This window comes from Megachile rotundata, chromosome 11 (genome assembly GCF_050947335.1).
Source record: "Megachile rotundata isolate GNS110a chromosome 11, iyMegRotu1, whole genome shotgun sequence".
Lineage (NCBI taxonomy): Eukaryota > Metazoa > Arthropoda > Insecta > Hymenoptera > Megachilidae > Megachile > Megachile rotundata.
Window position 1 is genome coordinate 16772842 of NC_134993.1, and position 22671 is coordinate 16795512.

At 42.7% G+C, this 22671-nt stretch overlaps 2 protein-coding genes across 4 annotated transcripts in view; one reads left to right on the forward strand and one right to left on the reverse strand.

Annotated features, from left to right (window-relative positions):
• LOC100876962 (uncharacterized) overlaps positions 1-7547 on the reverse strand; it is a 31846-nt gene extending 24299 nt beyond the window's left edge. The window contains exon 1 of the mRNA XM_003707764.3: positions 7360-7547. The gene's annotated coding sequence lies outside the window, so the exon portion shown is untranslated. The remainder of the gene's footprint in view (positions 1-7359) is intronic.
• The window catches only part of LOC100881070 (uncharacterized), a 99990-nt gene extending 78551 nt beyond the window's left edge, over positions 1-21439 (forward strand). Inside the window, exons 1-4 of one of the 3 annotated variants that reach the window (XM_003707718.3) lie at positions 7561-10475; positions 17513-17885; positions 17996-18193; positions 18458-21439. In XM_003707718.3, coding sequence (XP_003707766.1) covers positions 17577-17885; positions 17996-18193; positions 18458-18580 — 630 coding nt within the window. In that variant the 5' untranslated portion in view covers positions 7561-10475; positions 17513-17576 and the 3' untranslated portion in view covers positions 18581-21439. Of the gene's footprint in view, positions 1-7560; positions 10476-16425; positions 16445-17512; positions 17886-17995; positions 18194-18457 lie in introns of those variants that run through there. The other 2 variants (XM_076537121.1, XM_012295785.2) reach the window with 2 other exon arrangements.
• Positions 21440-22671: the final 1232 nt, after the last annotated feature.

The window sequence follows — 22671 nt, forward strand, 5'->3', positions numbered from 1 at the left end:
ATAATATAAATCTATTTATATAAGTCATCATTTGAAACCGTACTTTGATCCGTATCATCCTCGATCAGCCTGTCCCACGAATTTCCTTCCATCCTTCTATTCCTGATCAAAGCGTTAAGAGCCGTCTTTAATTACTAGCCGCGCCTATCAACTCCGCTCCAATCTTCTCTGTTCCTCGCGAACGTTACGCTTCGAACGCTCGTTAACTTGATATTTCGCCGTCATCGTTCTCGATATTCAATTGGAAGCCGGCAAAGTCGTTTCCCTCCCGTTAGAGACAGCCACGCTCGAGTCCTCTAACGATCTCTCGTTTTATCCGACGGTCAGCTCGAGGAATAGCCAACTCTCGATACTGTCGTCGTCGACAAAGAAGTCGAGGACCGTAGGGAAACGATTCGCAGCGAGGAAGAAGCAAAGCAGCCGGAACGGTCGCGAGCAGACGATAACGCGACGGGCAAAGAGGCCGACGAGCCGATGCACCGAGCGGAGGAAATGACGAGAGAACGGCGGAAACCAGAAATTCGGTCCGCTGGCAGCGAACCGGGCGCAGGTGGGTGGCTGACGGAAGGTCGACCCGGGGGTTCGAAAACCGGGTCACAACCAGGTCACTGAGCCACCCTTCCATCGAGGCGTCGCCTCGACGACAAATAAAATGGACCGATCGCTGCACGATTAATTATAAATATCGCTCGTCGACTGCCGCGATCCTCGCGATTTGCTGGAATCCAAGAAATCGCGATATTATGCGCTTTATACATAATGCACGAACCAGAAGTTTCCTATACTTTTCAAAAGTACCTATGCATGCTTCTCGCGACGCTTTCAACCACCTACCCGTATAAAGTTACCGGTGAATCGTCGGCTTTATTTTAAATGGGTCGACAACTGATTTTAGGTCATCGATTGATTTTGAACAGGTCACGAGACGATTTCCCATGGATCGCCAGTTAATCTTCAGTCGAGTCGTTAACGGATCCTGTCTGCGTTCTGCCGATTCCGGGTAGAATCGCAGCTGATCTTGGATGATGGTCAGACAAGTAGTATAGGTTCTTTGACTAATTTGACAAGCAGAATCGTGACTATTTTTACAGAAAAACGCATAGTACGAAGCTAATTTATTCTCCGCATTTCGATTCAATTCAACATCCCATTTTTTCCGCTGCACCTTGACGAATGCGCGAGCTCGTGTAAATGGAAATATTTCTCAAAGTCTTTTTTTTCGAGCGGGTGCACACTCGCATCGATTTCCTCCGCGTTTTTAACATACGCTTTTCTCTAAATAGGTACTTCCAACCCTCCCCCACACACTTTTCCATCGTATATAGGTATATACGTTAAAAGGGATGCACCCAAACTCGCTCGCATCTCGTGAAAAGCACAGCCAGTTCGCTTTCTACAACCATCGTGTCTGAATTTCGCTGTAAATAGAAAGCGTTTCTGAAACGTTCCAAATTTCAAAAGTTTCAGCGAGTTACACGCGTGATACGCGAGAACGTACCGAGTCGTTTCTCTCGATCGACCGACGATGCGTTTATTGGCCTGGCTAATAAAGTGTTTTTCTTTCATTATCACGTTGATTCACTTCATCGAGATTCGATGCTTCTCAGCTTTTTAGAATTATTCCTATAATTGTAGCTGCGTTTAAACGTTTCTTTCCTTTTCCGTCCTTTCTTTTGTTTTTGAAGTCGTAGTCCTCGTAATCGATTACCTTGAGAATCATTTCTTTATTACGCTGATTGCTACTGTTTTTAAACGATCGTCATCGAAGGGGTTTCTTCGAAAGTATCGTCCATTTAATATTACACCGTGAATTTTGATCGTGGTTTATTTGAGAACGGAGTTAAACGAAGCTCGGCTGCTTAATCGGTTAATAACAAACATTTCTGAGCGAAAAGTTCGTTAATTCGCGGCGTCGACCAATTCGCGAGTCTCGCAAACTTTGCGAGCTCGTTAAAAGTGCAAGGTCTTACCGCTTTCAAAGAACCCAGGGACGCGAGATATTCGCGAATCCAACGCCGGAGAATAATAAATTACACCGCGAAATCGAAGAAGTTAACGAACGCCATGAAATTAATAATCGAGGATAATTGGCAAAGTAGTCGTGTCGTAATCACAGATATCTACCTGGTTTAATCGTTCTGCGTCAGTCGATTTGCGGTTTCGAATTTCCTAGTTGCTCCATTCGCATCCATGGCGATGAATATCGAAGTACGTTCGTTATCTCGCCTCGATTAAATTAGAGGACACTTTTTTCCTTTTTATCGTCCTGGAAGGCTGTCCCGTTTTTACGTTGCTTTTAATTGATAGGCGAAGGTCTCGAGACGGAGAGGCTTCTTCGAAGAGCAACGTCGTTTCGCTCATTCTTTTTTTTCACAAGAGTACCCTTTCGATGTTCGATTTAGAAAATTCGCAAGTTATCGGTAAATTTACCAGCATTTACGCCACGATCACCATCATTCGAGCGGAAGGGTTAAAATTTAGGTAGGAAAGGTGGGCAGAATTTACCGAAGCATCCCGTAAACAGTTAACCGGAAGAAGGGACAACCGCAAGCTCGGTTAACTGCGCGTTTTCTGCGAAATAACCCTGAATCGAGAATGTCCCACGAAACGGTGCAAGGATAAGTTTAATCGATACCTCGAGCTTCCTCGAATTTTCAATAATTCTTTAATTAATAAACGTCTTGAAACGAAGAGATGGGTTAAAAAGTTGCGTCGTTCCGTGCACGAATAAATGTTGTTGCACAAAGTTACATTTTGTTAAATGTCAAATTGTAAATGGTAACACGAGTGTAATGGAACATAAAGGGTTAACGGAAGATCCATGGTAATCATCGTCCTCAAATCTCTATGGTGTGTTTTCCAACTTTTATACCTGAGATTTATTCAAAAGAAGCCACGTTTCCTCCTCTGTTATTTCCCTCTCTTTTTCGCTGAATGCATGAAACGTGGGGTAATTAGTAGCTACCAACCGAGCCACTTCATACCACGACCTACTTTTCCCTCCCGAAAAGATAAATAAATAAGAGCTTCCCGCCTTCTTCCTCTGCTTCTTTTTTTCGAGTAACTGGGACAAGAAGAGTAATCGATCTATCGACCGGCGGAACATGAAGCAGAATAATGTTATAATAACCAAGCTGGAATTTTTAAGATCGCAAATGTGTCGAGAGAATTTATATTTCGTATAGGAATGCAATTTCTCAGAAATTTAAGACGGGAAACATATTTCATCCTCTATTTTCTGATTCACGGAATATAATTATTTTTCTGCTGCTGCGATATTAAAGTTTCGAATCGAAACTATTATTTTAATCGTCACGATCGTTAGTATGATAAGTTTGAATGATTTCGACTAGAAAACCGTGCAATTTGATCCATCAGGTAGGCTCCCACGGAATAAAATTTAACGCGATATTCTTGAACTGTGTATTTAATAGGGGAATGGATATTTTTTTGCGTGGAAAGCTGTCGAAAGTGGGAAACGCTGTTGGAGTGAAAATCGAGGAACAAACGAACGAAACGGAAGCACGAGAAACGCGAGACACGGACGGCAAAGTAAATGAGCGAGGGAAAGAAAAGGGGCCAGAATAAATAATTAAGCGGCCCCGCTTTAATATTCAGAACAGAATGACGGAGGTGCGGAAGAGCGAAGGCGAGCTCTAAGATATTGTTCACGTAGATGCATTAATTAAAATTCCACCCTTTCATCCGCTACCACCGCCAGCCTAACCACCCTACCTAACGCCACCAAGACAAACTGTGCAGATTTCGAATCGTTCCGACCCATCTACCACCAACTACCGGAACTTCGCCACCAATTCTCTTAAAAGGAATCTCTCTGCTTTATGAGCCTCTCCTCTGTCTTCTTTCGTTCGTCCTCGCTCGTTTCTTCTTGCTTCTAACCTACAATAATTACAATTTACCTTTCGTACGACCAATCTTCGACTCGATATTACTACCTACGTAATAGTTGAAATTTCTTAATAGAGTCAACTATATATTGGATCGAAACTCATCGAGTCAAGTATAAAATTATACGTATATTTCCACGATAGCACATATTAATATCGGCAAAATAATTTCAATAGAAACTCGGAGACCGTAACAAAATGCAACGTATTCCGGAGATATTCCAGTAGATTGAAATCGCGACAAAGGAAGTGTCAAAACGCGAAACACACTCGGTTCGACGTATAAACGTCCCGGAAGAAAATTCCCCGTTACATTTATCGTCGGAGTTTCAGATTCGTTCGCGCGACAACGCAAGGTGTTTCCTCTCTTTGCTTTTCCATCCGGAAAATTGCTATTGACAGGAAATTTTGAATCGTGGTTCGCGTGAGCGAACACCGACGCGTAAGTCATCGCGAGCAACGATCAAACCGAAGCCGGAATTTCTCTCGCGTCTTTCTTCTCCGTTATTTAACCGTGACGGGAACGCGCGAATTAAATCAGTTCATTGAAAATTCATGCCGGATCGAAGTTATTCGGGGCCGAACTCGTCGGCGACGACCACGTCGCGGTTGAAAATTCTTCTTCGAGGATTTTGCTTTCACAAAAAGTAAACGAGAGAAGATTTTAGGATTAACGGAAGGAGTGGCATTCTATGAAAGCCGACAGTTCGATGAAGTTCAAATGGGAATTAATGCATCGGTGTTACGTGGTAATGGCAGGTGACACGATTCTGTCACCGAAGATGAAGCTTAATAGTTGCTCTATACTCGCCGCGTTTGCGTCACACATCGATACCACGTGTTTGCTTTTATACCTGGATTATTTACAAGCATCCTTTCACCGACCTTCGTCGTTCCATCAAAACTTCTTCGATCGCGCGGTCCGTTATCATTTTCGTAAAACGCGTAAATCAATTCGATTCGACCGTCGATGGACAGCGGAACGAATCAATGGACGAATAGTTAACCAGGGCGAAATCGGATCGGAACTCCCCCGCAACCCGATCAAATTTTCATCGGTCCTAGTCACGTAAGTCGTTTAGAATTTAATTATCAGAACGTTGCTAAGAAAGTTACATCCGTAAGGAAACTGTTCGTCGCGTGGCCTACTTCGATACACGTGTCAAAGTAAATGCGAGCCTTTCGACTGCTTGTCCAATTAGCAAGGCTTTTTAGCCGGCGTTTGATTAAGCAGCAAATTGCTTTCAGGCAAAATTAGGAGGCGAATATTACATAAAAATGATCGTGAGTGGGCCAACCATGTAACAGAACGCTTTTGATCAAGTTTTACAAGGTATATTAGTTTATCGAAAAATCAATTACAATGCGTAAAAATTGAACACGCATCGGTGTTTAAGAAGACGACGAATGTCGATAAAAGAGTATATTTCCTCAGTTTCTGCGAAATCCATGAATCGACACGAGACAAAGGCTAAAAATTAATAACCGTGAATCGTTTCCAGCTCAAAGCCGAAGAAATAAACTCTTCTTCGAAACTCTCGATTGACCATTAAAAGAAACCCTCGACGCGGTGCAGCTGCAAGCCTCTGACAAACTTGCAGCTCGAAATTGAAATTGTTCCCGGTTCGATGCCAATTCCCGTTCTCCGAGTTTCTTCAAATTAAAATCGAGCCTAACTACGGCACCGTTCAAAACTATTAGATCTCTTTGTTCGTACAGATGCCTGAACAATTCGCCGCCCTTTTAATCGAGATAAATAAAATTAAAATTAAAATCAATATCGAAGCACTCAGTGTGTTGTGTGCATCATGATTTTTTAAACAATCCTTGTTGCCGATGCTAATGAACTTTGATAATTCGTTTAAAATTTATCGGCTAAATAATATGTTGATCTTCTACTTCGTTTAAACGTCCAAAGCAATCCGTACGATCAAATATGTACTTTGGACGGCGTTGTAACTCCGAAACGAAACGAAAACACACAAAATGGAAGCCAGGGTTGAACGTAGAAATTACTCTTTTCAAGCAATCATCCCTTCAACCTTCCGTTTCTCGTACGAAACGACGAGTTCGTGAAGCAACGTGATTAATTACGATATCGTTTTTTACTGTCGCGGTTCTCCGCCTCGATTGCCACTTTACTTTTTACCCCATGTCCCGAATCGACGACGTTCTTCTACCTTTCGACTCTCTTTCTAATCACTAGGTCGAATTTAATTAGCTAAACGTCCATGTTACTGATTTACCTCGGTGTTTCCCTATTCGTTTCGCGTCCAAATTTCGATGACCATTCACGACGAGTGAAATACTAATTTTTCACAGTTAATGTATAATTGATTATTCGTATTTCTATCAAATTGGCCATACGGAGGTATATTTTCGAATAATGCTTGAAATTCTTCGACACCGTGTAAATTTGCAGCCAATAACGCAACGTTAGAAGCAATCGCGAGTGAGGAACGACTTCGTCGAGCCACTTCAGAAGCTTTTCAACGACGGTTTTCGTCGGAAACAGCGACTGGCTGCTTTCGAAGGACGTCGAGTGGAGGTGGAGGAGGAAGAGAGGCTTCAGAAGCGGGAAATATGTCGTCTGGTTGCGAGAAAAGTTTGTTTCTGACGAGTGAGAGGAACGAGAGATCCGTTCGAGCTCGATGGCAGACTCATTGTTCTCTGTTGGCGAAGTTTATACCTTCGTACCCCCCGTTCCGTCTCTTCCGACCCCCTTCCTCGCTATTGCACGCTACCGAATCGCACGATATTAAATCGGGTTTCGCTTATCCGCCGAGGGAGAATTATATAAAGTGGCGGGAACGCGCTGCAATTTCGAGGATGAGTCAGACGCGTCGTCGCTACCACCGATTCGGCGAAATCGAATTAAAATAAAATCGTGATCTAACAATTATAAATAAATGCGCTTATTTTCGAAAGATGCAAACATCTCTAAACACCTAGAAATAATATTTATCTTGGTCAATTAATTGATCGCAGCCGAATTTTATTATGCAACGACTGCAGTCACTGCCGATTCAAATATCCGAAGACACCGCAGTCTGACCTGTTAATAATTTGACAAAAATTGGTAATCGACACTTCCGTTAAACTATCGCGAACTCTATTGAAATAATACGGCAGGTAAACTGCAACAGAGTTCGTCGACACTGATTAAAATTATCCGAGGGAGCTGTTACAATTGCTACTTGTGCAGATGCAAGAATGAACATACGTAAACAAAAAGTACGAGTAGTAGAGTTTCTTTCGTTGCACTGTCTCGTTAGACGCGAGAGGCTGAAACGACTCCGTTAGTCGAGAGAGTCTCGAAAAGCACATTACTCGTTGGTAAACAGAGAACGGGAGAGAGCGAAAAAAAAATGAGGAAAAACGATCGTTCCACTGGCACCAGCACGCGGCGGTCACTTGTCAAAGCAAACGAGTTAACTCTTTAAGTGTCTACCTTGCGATCGTAGGAAAACTCTCCGAACCGGAACATGGAACGCGTGCGATCCACTCGCCTCCTCTTTCCTCCTCGTCTCCTCGTGTGGAGGTCTCTGTGTGAACGTGTCCACCCGTTGACGACGAAACGGACGTGTCGAGCTTGCGGTCGCACGTGAACACCACGCCCGAGTGGCGCGACTGAACTCGTCTGAACCGTGTCGGAGCTTGACTCCACCGAGGCATTCGGACCGGCGCTCTTGGACAGCTGGCGGGGGTATTTTTGAACGGGTGGGGTTGATGGAAGGGTTAGACAGAACGGGAGGGGTTGTTCGAGCCACCGGCAGAGGTGGTAACGTGGGAGGAGTTCGAGGGAGAAGGGAGAGAGGTGTGCAACGGTGAGAATGAAACTAGGGGGTGATAGCGTGAACGGACGAAGGGGCGGAAGGGTGCTACGAGAGGAGAAAAATCGGGGAGAATGAAGAAAGCGGGAAGGAGCGTGGAGGAGAACGGTTGCAGCGACGTGGCGGGATTCCGAGTCGGGGGAAGTGAATCGAATTCGTAGAAGTAATGGGAAATTAGGATTTAATTCGGTAGTATGGAACGTTACGTGGTCAGAAAATTGATGCCTGTGGGAAAAGATTAGACTATCAAATTGTGGAAATACTATGAAACGGAACAGAGCTGTTGAAAAAATATCGTATGGCTGATAGGTGGTCAGACAAGCGGTACGTGTAATCGAGAGGTATGTAATTGGACACGTAGCGACGTATGACTGGAAGGTGGTCAGACAAGTAGTACGAGTCTCGTGGCTGATGACACGAGTAGCACTACAACCAAGTAGCGCTTGTTTGTCGACAGACCAGACAAGTAGTATGAATTTGATATATTGACACAAGGACCGTGTGTATTCATTAATGTATAAATCAATATCGAATTAATATGGCTTGATTGAAAATTCAGGACCATCGACAACGAAGATTCGAAAGTACTTGGCGACAGTAGACTTCCGGGTAGAGTTAACATCGAGGTGTTTCTTACCGTTCAGACTCGTGTCTACAACCTCGAAGGAACGTAGCCGAACGCTTAAGCGGTTGCTAATTGATTAATGTCTCGCGGTGCTTGGTTCGCGTGAATTTTTAATGAGAACCGAGCCTGAACGAGCCCCGGCCGACTTCAGAGTAGCGCGATCGGCTTTCAAGATGATACTTTCGAGCCTGCTAGACTAGAGCTGGCCAGAGAGAAAAGCGCGAAGGGTACTCCAGTCTCTTTGTCCGCGATGAATGCTCCCTCCTCGAACAGGTAGCTTGTGCTCGCGAGAATTTTCCTTCGATTACACGATGGAGGTTTAACCCTGTATGCATAACCTGACGGTGCATAAACTAGCGCTGCAGCGGTAGCTGATCAGACAAGTTGTACGAAAGTTGTTAGTTCGGACAAGCGATATGTTAGGTAAGTAGACAAGTGGTATGCGGTTGTCAAGAGGTCAGATAAGCAGTACATGTATAACTGGCAGATAATCAGGCAAATAGTATACGCCTATCGGTGGATTATCAAACTGGTATATTACTGTTAAGTGACAGGACAAGCGGTACATAATCGGTACGTGTTTGAACCGGCAATATATGTACGGTAGATAATGAAACTAGTAGATGCAGGACAAGTTCTCTCGCAAAGATGCTCTTCCCATCGGACAAAATTCCATTAAAACTTTCCGTATTTCTCGAAAGTGCACTCAATATTTTGACCAACATTTTAATTCGATATTTCTACGTTATCCCGTAGCGGTACGGTGCATAGATCCTCGAATTGGATAGAATTATAAAAAAATTAGCTCGCCGACAGAGAAGGTAATCTCCGAAGCAGAGCCTGACTACGCTCCGCGAGCTATCCTCTCGATTACTCTCGGAATTAATGTATAAATTAGGTAGACACGGGTATCGGCTTCGGTCGGGTCTACGTTGCCCTAGATTTCGAGCCTCTCGAATGTCGGCCCATTGACCCTTTGCTCGGCTTTCGGTTCGAAAGGGACGGCGATAAAGTGGGAGAGAGGTTTGGCACGGTAGAAATTCGCGGACCACGCGAAACGACTAAAAGAAAGTACTCGGCCGACGATAAAGCCACGGCCCCGAGATCGATGGGGTCGTATTAATTACAACAGGCCGGAAGAGCACTCGCGGAACACGGCCCTTCCGGCACACTCGAGCGTGCCGCGAGACGAAATTCGCCACGACGGCGGAAAAAATGTTGCTCAGGGAGCCAGCTACTCGTCTCGTTCGAGCACAAAGTCCAAGTGTGTTGTGCCACAAACTGCATCTCGTGTGGATTGTATGCGTGTGCAAAGAGGCTTCCGGTGCTTCCTGTTGCCAGCACCGCGATGGATGTGCCCAACGATGAATATCAACGACACCGGGGTACGTGAGACTTTTGTTGAACAGTTCCGTTCGGGCACATTCTTTCCTTCTATTTCCCGTCGATTCTTTTTTATGAACGAACTTTGATTAACGGCGGTGATCGAGCAATCGTGAACCGTTCGAAAGAGAAATATCTGAACGACAAGAAACTTAAGGTTCGTTTCAAATATCAAATCATTAGTGCGAACCGCGACCCTTTCGAGAATCGACTTGATTCGAAAAAATGGCTAGAAAGACGCGAAGAACATTTCTAAGAAAATATGTATAAGTTTTAAAATGCGATAGCAATTTTATAAAGTAATAAGTCACCTATGTACCGATCTAAAATTCCATCGCGCGGTTGCACGATGATAGATAGCACGGGTTTTACGCAATCCCGGTTCACGCGATCGAAGAAAATTCCAAGAAAACCAGAGTACCGTGGCAGGATAGTTTTCCACCGACAAAAGAAGAGAAGAAAAAAGAGAAGCGGGAACTTGTCGTTGCATTCTTGAGCGCGCTAGAACGTAACACGAGGAACGCTAAGAAGGGTGGAAACGAGAGGGTGAAAGTTCGACGAGGGTAGGGATCGTGACTTCGCGGAGCGTCGACCAGAGGGCGGTGGATTTCCAACAATATGGCCGTCTAACATCGACACCCCGTGCAAGCCTCCACGAAGCTGACCAGCCGGATTTCGAGGTGAAGGACCAGTTCGAACGACCAAATCGACAAGCATCCCTAATTCGTAAGTGAAAACGTACTTTCCACGATTATTTTACCGCGATAATCGTCGACAAGCATTTCTAATGTGCTGGCGAGTGTTTCGAGTCGAACTGCGTGCTTTGTCCGGTTAAGGAAACACACCCCTCTGGCGTGTATCTATACCACTTCTTGAATTAGTGTGCGTTGACATTGGCGATCAATAGAACCAATGGTTTCACCATAGACTCGATCGAACTTTTGATTTAGCATCGATCGATCTTCGTTGTTTGCTCTTCGATTGAAAATTCCAATCACTATTGGCATGGCAGGACGTTCATTTTCTCGCTGCTTGTGTTATCGAACTCTCGTTAGGAAGGATCCGTGCAGAAACTTCTTGTCATTTATATGTCGAACTAAAGTTACAAGTAGTCAGAGAAGTAGCACATATCGCTCGCTGGTCAGACAAATAGTACAAGCCATCTGGCTGGTCAGACAAGTGGTAACTGACTGGTGAAACGTGTAGTATAGCATAAAACGTGCAATGCATGCTTGACAAGCAATCAGACCAGTAGTATGCACTTAAATAAGTGGTCAGACAAGTAGTATCTGACTCCCGGGCTATCGGACGAGAAGAATATGGCTAGTCAATGGCAGACAAATGATTTAACAAGCGATGTACGTTCTGCAAGTGATCAGACAAGTAGTACAGACTTATATAGTAGATGATCAGACAAATTATTTTAAGCGATTGCACAAATTTTACTTTAAATTCTAATCTTTTGCGTATCTAAAGCTTAATTTTCTTTTCAGTCTTCTTTTTTCTCTAATTATTTACTCAATGTTTTGGTAAATATTTAAATCGCCAAGCAGGCTCTTCGATAAGAACTTGTTAATCTTTAAACTCTCGCGAAATACAGCAACCATCCAAGTAGTGTCTAACGTAGAACACGATTAATGGGTTTTCTCGTGTGGAGAAAAAAAAACAGCAGCTCGTTCGATAACAATTTAACGATCCATTATCAGCGAAAGCGAACCTTTTGTTTCCACGATACGTATGAACGTTTCTGTCTGTCAACGAGACCCTCGTTTCGATCGAACAACCCTCTGTTTCCACCCCGTCCCTCGAATTTCTGTAAACGCTTCTGCGTCGTTTATTTTTTTTCTCTTACTGACTCAAGGACAAAGAAAAAAGGGTACGTCCTTTACGGTGTTTCACGTTGTTTTGTTAACACGATTCTCCTCGAAAAGCTGCCACGTTGAAAGGTTTTACTCGCGTCGAGCAAACTTCGAAATATTTTTCTTCGAGAGACGCGTGTATTTTTCGAAATTCATTCGTTCGCTGACAAATGGTTTTGTAATCTCATTTTCAGAAAAGGAGACCCTATGTCTTCCAGTGTAAATTTTTTATATTATTTTCTGCCCCTGACACGACGCGCAATACCACCATCTTTCATCCATTATGACGACCAGTCAACGTGAAATTTGTGCGACAAATATTTCTAACCCCATTAAGCCAAGAAGCGACGGTTCGACGGTATTAATTTCGTAGTTAATTAGATGCTACTGTGCGTTCAATTAGCAGCGCTAATCTAATTTCGTACGGTGACCCATTTCGTAGCTTCGAAGCCGGGTTACGTGCACTCCGCCTACACATGACCATTTATTTCGTGAAAAAAAATAGTAATCATTGCAATTTCCAATGTACCAAATTACCAACTATATTCGCTGACTAAATTACCGTAGAGAGTTGAAGCAATTATTAAAACAATATAACAGAAAATTATTTGATAAATTTTAATAAATGGAGCGACGAGAAATGAAAATGGATAGGTCGCGAATTCGGTTACCGATATAAAAAGGTCGATATCCCGTTAATTATTTCGTTCTTTAGTCACGACTTATTCACGTCGACGATATCGATTCGGAGAGAATATCATGAATATAATGAGCGAACGTTAAGCCGATCGATAACGGTGTTGGTTCGATTCGATGCTGGACAAACTACGTTCGACATTTCACGCGATCGTTTGAGGTTCCGCCCGTTCAAAGCGTGATTCCGGATTGCTTTAATCTTCCGATTGGCTGCATGTATCAACAGGTGCGTGAAATTTCGTAAGCTTCTTACAAATTGCTATTGCGATTTTATTGTATCTGAGAACATCGATGTTGGACAGTTTCAATTTATCTAATACTCCATTCATAAATATATTTTAGACTACCATATTTTGTTTCTACAGAAAAATGACATATACTACTCGTTCATCAATATCAAATCATAGTTAACAATGATTTACCGATTCGAGTCTTTCCGTAAAAGCAAGAAAGGGAGTGGCTCGGTATTCGACGCGGGTAAAAACTTTGTTCGGATGGTTTAGGATTACTCGCCGACGCGAATACGAACCTAGATCGAAGTTTTCGCCAACCTGTGCGTTCGAGTAGTCGTTGCTCCGCTGAAATTCGCCTTTCCGGGCTTCTTCATTACAACTTTCCATCATCGAGATATCGAATATCAACGGCAAACGTATCCCCGATACATTTCGTCGATGGCGACCACATTTTCCGAACACCATCGCACCTATAGCTTCGCGCGTGAAACAGAACCGCGTGACCTAAATCGCTTCACTGGTAATTTCTTCTCCGAATACGTTGTTTTGTTGCGCTGAGATTGCTTTTCCAGTGATCCACCATAATCTGTTTAAGATACAACGCTCTTTCAGATTCGTGGCCACATTTTCTTCCTATCTTGATGACTTCATCCTGTGATTTATAATATTACGTTATTTCTATCGCTTATAATCCCTGTATACTGCAATATTCAAGTAGTACAGAGTATCCGAATGTTGGAACATTCAATTATTTCGAGTATCCAAGTAAAATTTAAAGCCACGAACGAGTCGAAAATAAATGAACTAAAGTCATGTTAAAATTTGCTTAAAAATGAGATTCTGTCACCGAGTGAATCTTTGCAATTTATCTCAGTTCCGCTCCACGAAGAAGCATGCTAAGCCATCAAAATCGATTAACGGAAAAGGAATTATAAAGCAACGAATCTTCTCTTTCCCATGAAATAAAAACAAAGCTAGAATTACCTCTCGAACAGACCGCAAGTAATAACGTCGCAAATTGATCCGTCGCCGGTCGGAACTTTCTAAAGACTTCAGCGAGCTTTCCTATCAACTTTTCTACGAGTTAATCACGTATACCCGCAAACTTTGCTCCCGTGGCAAGCTTTTCACCGAAGACCCAATGATTTTTCTTCGTTCCCCGTCGTATCCCGAAAACGGAGAACGATTGTTCTTCCCGTTACAAGGCTTTCCCACGAAGGTTTTACGTTGCTTGTCGTAAAAGTCGCTCTTAACGCTCAATCCTTCTTTATCGCCCGTTCTAACCTCGCTATTATTCATCAGGACCTTCTGCAACATGACCACGACCATTTCTCGGCAATTCCTCCAATATTTCGTTGACCATTTCTTCTGTAGAGTTCACCGTTGGCTATAGGGGTCGGATCCTGCGTTGATTCGTCAGCTTTTTTTATTACGACCCCATCGTGCGTGCACGAGGAAGAACAGTCGAGAAACGGTAGATAAAGAGTCAGAGGTTGGGATGGTAATTTTTCAGTCGACGAGCTGTGACATTTTTATTTCGGCTTTACTTCGACGATGTTTTCTCGTATATCTTGGATGACGCTTTATTATCTCGAAGGGGTAACAGAATTCGTACGTAATACTTTTAAAGACGAAGCAAACAGTCGAATACATCTTTCGAACGTCAGGTTCACGGTTTCTCCTTTAATCTCGTAGATGATATTTGAATCTGGAATAGTTGGGAATGCGACGCGTATCGGTTAATATACCAGAACTTTTTATTGCACTTTTCATAGAACTCGTAGCATCGTTTTTTCGTTTTTACGCTCTGCTCATTCCATTTGTCACGACCGTTTATTACATTGTCCCTTTGACTGGCCATGTGGCAGAACTAACAAAGTGTCTTGCTGATTCGATAAACTCCAGAAAGAAACAATATCGATACGAAGGTGCATGTCATTGGTACTTTTTTTTCAACTCTTGCAACTCTCTCCGGATACAACGATCGAACGTCGGCCAGTATAATTCACCGATACAAATTATAATTATAAATAAATATCAACTGGCCAGCAGCATTTTTCAGCCAACTCGGGCAAGGTGATCTCGATAAAATTTCTAATACATTCTGTTTCGCCGTAAAACTTTGTATCGCCGCTCGTACGACCTACGATATAAAGTTTCGCATAGTTGAAGTAGTACGAGCCACATGTGGCCAGACACGAGCTCGCCTCGGAGAGGTTAGGACAGTCTGAAAGCGGAGAAAGGAGCACGCGGCTGAGATAAAGATCTGCGAAGGCGGCAAGGGATGCGAGAGGGTATGGAAGAGAACGAAAGGGTGGCGGTAACAGGAGGTGAGGGGGTAAGAACGGAGAAACTAGGACGAAAGGTGCGAGCCCAGAATGACGGTGCACTAGCTGGGGCCACTGACATGAGACCGTCCACTTCTATCGAGGGGTGTACGGCCATTGAATCCGTCGGATTTTCAACCCCACCACCCCCACTCCGACGGCAACCTACTTTGCCACCTACCCTTTCTTCGGTTCGTTCCTCTCGTTCACCGATCGTCTTATTTCGACGACCCGTATCCAACATCCGACGCTCCTACCGATCACTTCGAGCCGTCACCGAGTCCTTGCCGTGTCCTCGAATATTCATCGAAAGCGATTCCGTATCGATATTATTACGAAATTCTTTCGTCCGTCTCGCATTATACAGGAGTGGCCGGAAGACTCTCTAGGTGAATTCCAGAAAATTGACAGGAATATTTATTTTCAAAAATAAAGAATCCAATGGAAATCGAGGGGAAGTCTCGGTGAAATTCACTAGAAGGTTAAAAAGAGCTTGAGGAGAGCTTAACCTAGATATTTCTTCTCCTGCGCTTCCTCTTCCTATAAAGGAAGCCTACGTTGCAGCGGGGTGTACATAACAGAAATGTTTCGAACGCAACCCTTGCAAGTCGGATCGTTCTTGGTCTCGCTTCGATGCGCTCTCCTCTTCTTTGTGCGTTTGTTCGATAAATTCCTTGCCCGAGGGCAATGATTCGCAAAGCGAAAATCGAAATGGCAAGATTCTGATATCGAAAGTAGAAGAGAACCTTGTTACCGAGAAATCGACGCAAAAATTCTAACCAGAGAATTTTTTGCCGCTTTCTTCGATCTCTGACACTCGCATCTTTCCGTTGTTACTTACAGGTTTTTTTCTTCGTGCAAGCGTTTCTTGTTTTCTTTCATGAACGATGTTGTACTACTGGGTCATTTACAAGCAAATAGTTCTGTTGCAGTTGTCGGAAACGATGCACAATTCTACTTTGAATGTCTGTTGAGGAACGGTCATGTTCTACTTGTTCAACGATGCGAGACCTCCCGCTCGTTTGCCCGCGAACGATTATCTTCCGCTTGTCTGAGCTCGAGTAGTCGGATCTACTCGTTAATACACGCTACTTATCGAATCTATTAACAATTTCGTTCTCTTCTCTATTTCTAATAAGCGTTACAATTAATCATTTTTATTCGCATTCTAACGAGAACACCTTTCTTCTCGTTACTTTTATCGCGTTAATATATCCCTGACACATTTTTATTTCCACTAGACTACATTTGCACGTTAATACGTTCATAAATTTCTATTATGTTCTTCTTCCTTTTCCGCTATTACTTTTATCAAATTAATATGTAACATATTTGCGTTACTGCGCGACGCTTGCGCATTAGTATTTCCATAAATTTTTATTATATTTTAACTACTATTTATTATATTTTATGGCGTTGAAACCATAAAGAATTTTCGGTTTTACCAAGGTACCGTATCCACGTTCGCCAGAATTATCACAGTGTCCGATTACGTACGTGCTTATTCTACTTGCTCCGTGTAATCGTACAACAGGGCTAAACGGCAGAACCGTTTCCATTCCATTTATAAGGCGAAAACAGTAAGTGAGTCTCGTGAATCGGGCGAGCAAATAATTTCGTCGGTTTGCAAGCTTTTTCCATTGAAAATGTGTACAATCTACACTCTCCGTCACGTTGCTCGTCCCACGCGCTCCTGCACCAATTCGTTTCGTTTCACCCACGCGAAAGTAATTCTACCTAATTGCACCATCGTTGTCGATCGCGACTAAGCTTTTCGCGTATAACGTCTCTGCGTTTTTTCCTACACGTTCAAGCGATCACACTGATACGCATTGTCTACGACGCGCCTCAAGGTAAAACTTCTCTTCTTTTATTTTTCTGAAACGTTCGAGCGCTGTAAAGAATTTTAGGAGATTTATTTATTTCACATTTCGACCGTTAAATGTTCACGACTCTCTCGATCAATGTAAATGTTATCCAACGATCCTTACTTCGCCGTAAAAATAATTTAGCATAACCAATCGCGCTAAAGGTTGCAATCGTCAGAATGTTAAAACCCAAACGCGTGAGCCGCGTGCATCTGGTGAACATCACGTGATTCGAAGGATGCGGAATCGCGAGTGCCAGTTCCTGCGGGCGTAGCTGAAATCTCCAGAGAAGTCGACGGCTTTAAAGTCAGCCGCAACTGCGCTATCCCGACCGACAAACGGGCAAACTCGGCCACTGGGTCAACGACAGATGCAGCTGGTACACGGGGATGCAACCCTTCCACACCCACTAACCTATCTCTCCCTCCCTCTTTACCCTGTTTGTTTTTCTTGCTTTTATCGTTCGTTGTTGCTTTTTTGCCTCTTTTTCTCTCATTCCGGATACTCGACGCGGTGAATCCGTAGCGTGAACAAGAATTATCTACACGGAGATTCAGTCAGTTTACGCGCGTATCTTTCTGCGTGTTTCGAGGGAGGTGATACGCATGCGGAGCTCTCTTACAGGATCAGATAACAATTATCCTGGTAAACGATAACGACTGGAAACGACTCGAGGCTGTATCGCGGTTTTATGGAGTTCCGAGAACGACGGAGCTAACGTATAGATTTGTATAGGTTATTATTTGACAATTTACACTGAGTTATGTCCATTTTCCGCAGCAAACGATCGAAAGGAAAGCTAAAACTATTCAAACTGGCGCCGTTCAAGTTTCCCTTCTCGAAAATGTCCAAGTCCCGCAGCAGCGAGGAAAAGGACCGGGACAAAGACAAAGAGAAAGGGTTAGAAAACGATACAGAAAAGGATAAAGAAAGCGACAGCGAGAACGAAGAGGAGAGAAGTCGTCATCACGAGACAAACGAGGAGAAGTCTAAAGGACAAAACGTTCAACTACCGATGAATCAACTGCGATTGACCAACGAAACTGATTCCAATTTAAAGTCGCCGATATACGATTCGAACAGTCTGATAGCGAAGAACGATCCAGCCATACCGAGCTCTCCTCCACCGACTTACGAGCACGTTATCGAACAGGTGAACAAACCTAGCTTCGCGGAGATAAACAACCATTTTTCGATTTATAAATGTCTTTCGTAAATTAATTTTGAAATTGTTATTTAAAAATTTGTCGATCGTGCTTTCAGACGCGACTGGAACACGCAGCCGAGGCGCAGAAGTACGAGAGTGGGAAGAGCCTCGGAAACGACGCGTCTGGCGAAGATAATAGAACAAAAGCACCCAAGATCCTTCACAAGTCGAGCAAAGAGTTGTACAGGGCGGTGGCGAAACAGTGGGGCATCACTTGCAAGATGAGCGACCATTGTAGATGCTTGGATTGTCAGGTAGGTTGTCCTTGCCGAGAAAGAAGCTCGTATTTCGTTATCCAACGGGTTTACGTTCTTTAAATTTAGGTCATTCCCGGCGAACTTTTTCTTTAAATCTCGCGTCTTTTATCCTTCGTGCGGTAATTCGAATATTTAACGAACCTGCTTTATTTCACCTTGTACGCTGATCACTCCGAAAGTTACAGATTTAAGGAACTTGCAAATTTCTATATACGAATACCGTCCGTCGACGTTCAAATAACAAAGAAGGTTCTTTTTCAGAGTCGTTATTTCGACTGCGAATACGACAAAAACGAGCATCAGAAGACTGACGGTGGACTCGGTGCTGGTACGCCGATGTTTATCTCGGAAGTGATGCAAGGTTCCGGTTGCGTGCTCCTCTAAAGCACCGGAACGGCGAGACGGTCTTTGCGAGCGTTTCCGCAAAGAGGTTCAATTGATTGCGCACAAAACCACAGCTCGGTACAAACACATTGTGGTCCTTCGACGCTTTGCGATCAAACGATCGGCCAGCTGGGATCTTCTGAAACACTTCTGAAACTCCTACGACAGAAATATTATAAAGAACTCTTTGTGAATTTTTATTTGGAAAACTAGTTGCTTGTATGTAACCATTCGCGTATTCTCGAGAAAGAACACGATAAAAGTGGATGGTAGTTTGTATTTTTGTCAGATGAACTTGATATTCAAGGTTAGATCTTTAACGTCTGATGGAAGCTGTGCGAACGGTCCAAATATGAATTCAGGAAGGATTGTATTTCTTTTTCTTTGAAATGCCCTGAACATTTCGATCTGTCAATTTTCACTTGGTGGTAGATGATTATTGGCGAACGCTCGACCAATTCGTAGAATTAATATTTAAATGTCATCATTGTTGGACTCTGTCGCCTACACGCTATAGAGGAATCACGTACAACCGCGTGCAACGTGGGTTTCCTTCGGATCACGCCTGAAGATTCGAAAACGGCACGATGGTATCGAACATATTCTCTCTAGGAGGTCATGACTGTCAACGGACATTAACCTAAAGAAGCCTATGCTGCACTCGCCTGTACACGTATATTTCGTCTCCCCAGATCGACATCAAATTCTGTTAGATTAATTAACTGAATTAGCTGGATCAATTTGCGCGACAAAGTCGCCGTACACGGAGTGTTTTTGAATCTTTTACAGCTTTTCAGTCGATCTAGACGACCATTCGGATACCTCGTCTGGGGAATAAATGAAAAACTTCAAGTTAGACTTAATATTAGCTACGTTATAACGCAGTGTGTACAAGTAATCTGGAAATGTAACTACCTTTTTGCTCCGTTAGATCATTTTTTCTGAGCCTCTTGTTCGAGAAACGACATTTATATTTAAATACTTTTTGACTATCACACTCTTTACACTGTCTCAATATTTACAAAAATTCAAATCAATTTCTTACATATCTGTCTTACTGTAATCGACAGCCATTTTGTACTATGAATACTAACAGAAAACGGACGTGTTCAGTTATTTTCCTTGAGCTTTAAACTTCGACAACGACGGGCTGGCCTAGTTTATTCGATACTTGCACCGTTTACATTTTGATAGGAGGAATGCGCATGCATTAATGTACACGCAGTAACGATGTACATTGTTACTATAAACATTAAACTGTACCTACATTATGTAGAAGAGATCGTTTCTCGAGCAAGAAGATGAGATACCGTACGACAGAGGCACCTAGATATTATACGTGTAATTTAACGATCGTAAACTCCATCGATTTCGAAGGAAATCGAGACTCGAAACACATGAAAGTATTATAGTATCGAGCGTCGAGCGATAACGAAAGAAGTAGCAAAAGATGCGATCGTATCGTCCACGATCGAAGATCGGGAATCGATCGAGTCAATCTGAAACATAATACAGTACCTGCCTACATATATGTATGTACATTTGTCTCTTCGAGATACAATACTTGTTACCGAAGATACTCAAGGTTCTTTTGTACCTCGCGGCAAGAACACGAGAGACACGTCACGATCGCGAACGGAGGAGTCCAGGAAGATTTTTGCAATGCCAAATATGTTTTTTCTATCGACGGGATGCCGTCTTCTTTTTTACGAACCGTGCGCGATTCTATCTTCTTACGACGCGAAACGGTTGTTTGAAACGTCGAGAAACTTTTCGCTATTCCTTCGCTACGATCACATTTCGAGTCCTAAAGTTACAAATATTTCAGATTCTAATGTTAAGAAAAAATAAGGAGGATTTCTCGTCGAGGCAAACAAGCGATCGCGCTAATTACACGATTTTCACGATCATTTTCACGCATATACGTTTCACTCGTTTCATTTCACGATTAATCAAAATCTTTATAAAGGTTACGTATGTGTGTGCGCAGAAGCGAACTGAAAAGGTGTCATGGAAAGATGAAAATGAAAAAATAAAATGAAAACGCGAGATGTATAGTATTTTTCGCACCGCGGACTTGTCATTAACGTTGTCGTCGGACCCACAAACGATACAAATTATAAAGATTATTATTATTATTCTCTGTAATGTGTAATATATAACTTGTAATACTCGTAATATATTGTAATAATCGTATCGAAACATTTATATTATTACGTAACTATGTGATGATTGTATATTGGAACGGCGAAATGTAGAACGATGTATTTAATTGCTCGAGCGAATTTTCTGTGCGTTAAGTCAAATATATTTTAATGTCGCACGATAATCCGACGATGAAATTAATCCAGCCGTATCTTGACACCTCTAAGATCATCAGAGATTTTAACGACTTAACGCTGATACAACCAACACGAACTTTGGAATTTCTGTATTTTTGAACAGCGTTAAAACGAAAGAGAAGACCGTAAAACTGCAATTAGACCTGTTATAAAGAAAAGTGTGTAAACATTGTCTTTCGTCGTTGTTGCAAATCATCAATTGCCTCGCAACGAGACCATATACGTACCGTCGTAGGACACAGATTCTAGGATAAGCTGCAGTTTCGAAACATGACACACACACAAACACACACACACACACACACGATTGAAGAAATTTGCTTTTTCGTTTTGGACACGTGCGATCTCGCAGCCTGAGCAGCGCGTGTATGTATGTCATTTATTCCGCGTATGTGTACGTTGTATAGACAGCAAAAGGAACGATCGTCCTGCAAACGACAAGTTCCATAGAGAACGTTGACTGTAAAACTCGATGTATTCTGGTAAGTTCGCACCAATAAAAACAAGATGGCCTAAACTATTATTGTCCGTTTGATTCTTTACACTATTTTACATGTTTAAGTTTTTCATGTCCGTTATCGAAAAGATCTTTTCCTGCGCCTGTTCGTATGCAACCGGTTCCACTTGCATGACGTTGCTTATGCTCGTAATCAGGAGCTGGTAGATAATTTTCTAGAGATAAAAGAAGCGATTACGTAGAGTCAGATAACGTAGCTATTCTCGTGTCTTAAATTGCGATAAAAATGAAAATTGCACCAATTTTAAAATTATAATAAACGAACGAGGAAATAATCATTGAGTTTCTGATATTTAATCCGTCCGGTGTTTGGAGCAAATATGTTGTAATCGAAAACAAGGTTATTAGATAACTTTATTGCGGTTCTGGTTTTACGATACGAAGCCACGAATATATGCAACCAGTTTGCTCGAGCAGCGTGAACGCTGATTGATCGTACCATTTAAAGCCGTAACCTTGCTCCTTTCCAGCAATTTGTACCGTTGCATCTGACGTTAGCTCGCGGTAATAATTCTCTGTGCGTTCTTTTGTGCCACGATTCGATCGCGGTCGATGTAAACGTCGGCCAACAGAAGATCCGTTGCGCAACAACGTTTGCGCGATCTACACTTTCAGCAGAATATTCTCATTCAAATCAACTATTCTCGATCCATATTTTCGATCATGAATCGATACATACGTGACTCAGCATTAGATTTCCGTTCATTAAAATTTCTACCGTCTATAACTTTTCATAGCGCTTCACGAAACAAAATAGGAGTCGAGATGGCTATGCACAAATATTTAATGCGTTAATTATTAAAAATCGAATCGAATTCCAAGGACGATAATTCTCCGAGGAGATGGTGAATCTAACAGGTGGTCGTGACGATTTCGCGCCGCTCAATTCGACGCGCCATTATCACTCGCGTCCTTGGTGTAAATTTCTGCAAAACCTGCATTCCGGTTTTTTCCCGGATGATAAATAAACGAACACCGTTTTGTTGTCCGTTACAAGTCCGGGTTCTGGGCGATGACGACACGCTACGACGATTATGCGCGCGTGTGCGAAACATATGTCACACGTGTGCTCTTTGATCCGTTTTTTACCAGCTACGTTACGCTCTTTTACATTCTTTAAAAATATTATCTGTAGGTAATTATTCTAGATCGAGAAGGGAAAGTAATATTGCACCGATTGACAAGGTTTCGGCGTTTTAAATTCAATTACTTTACAATTTGATTATTTAGGA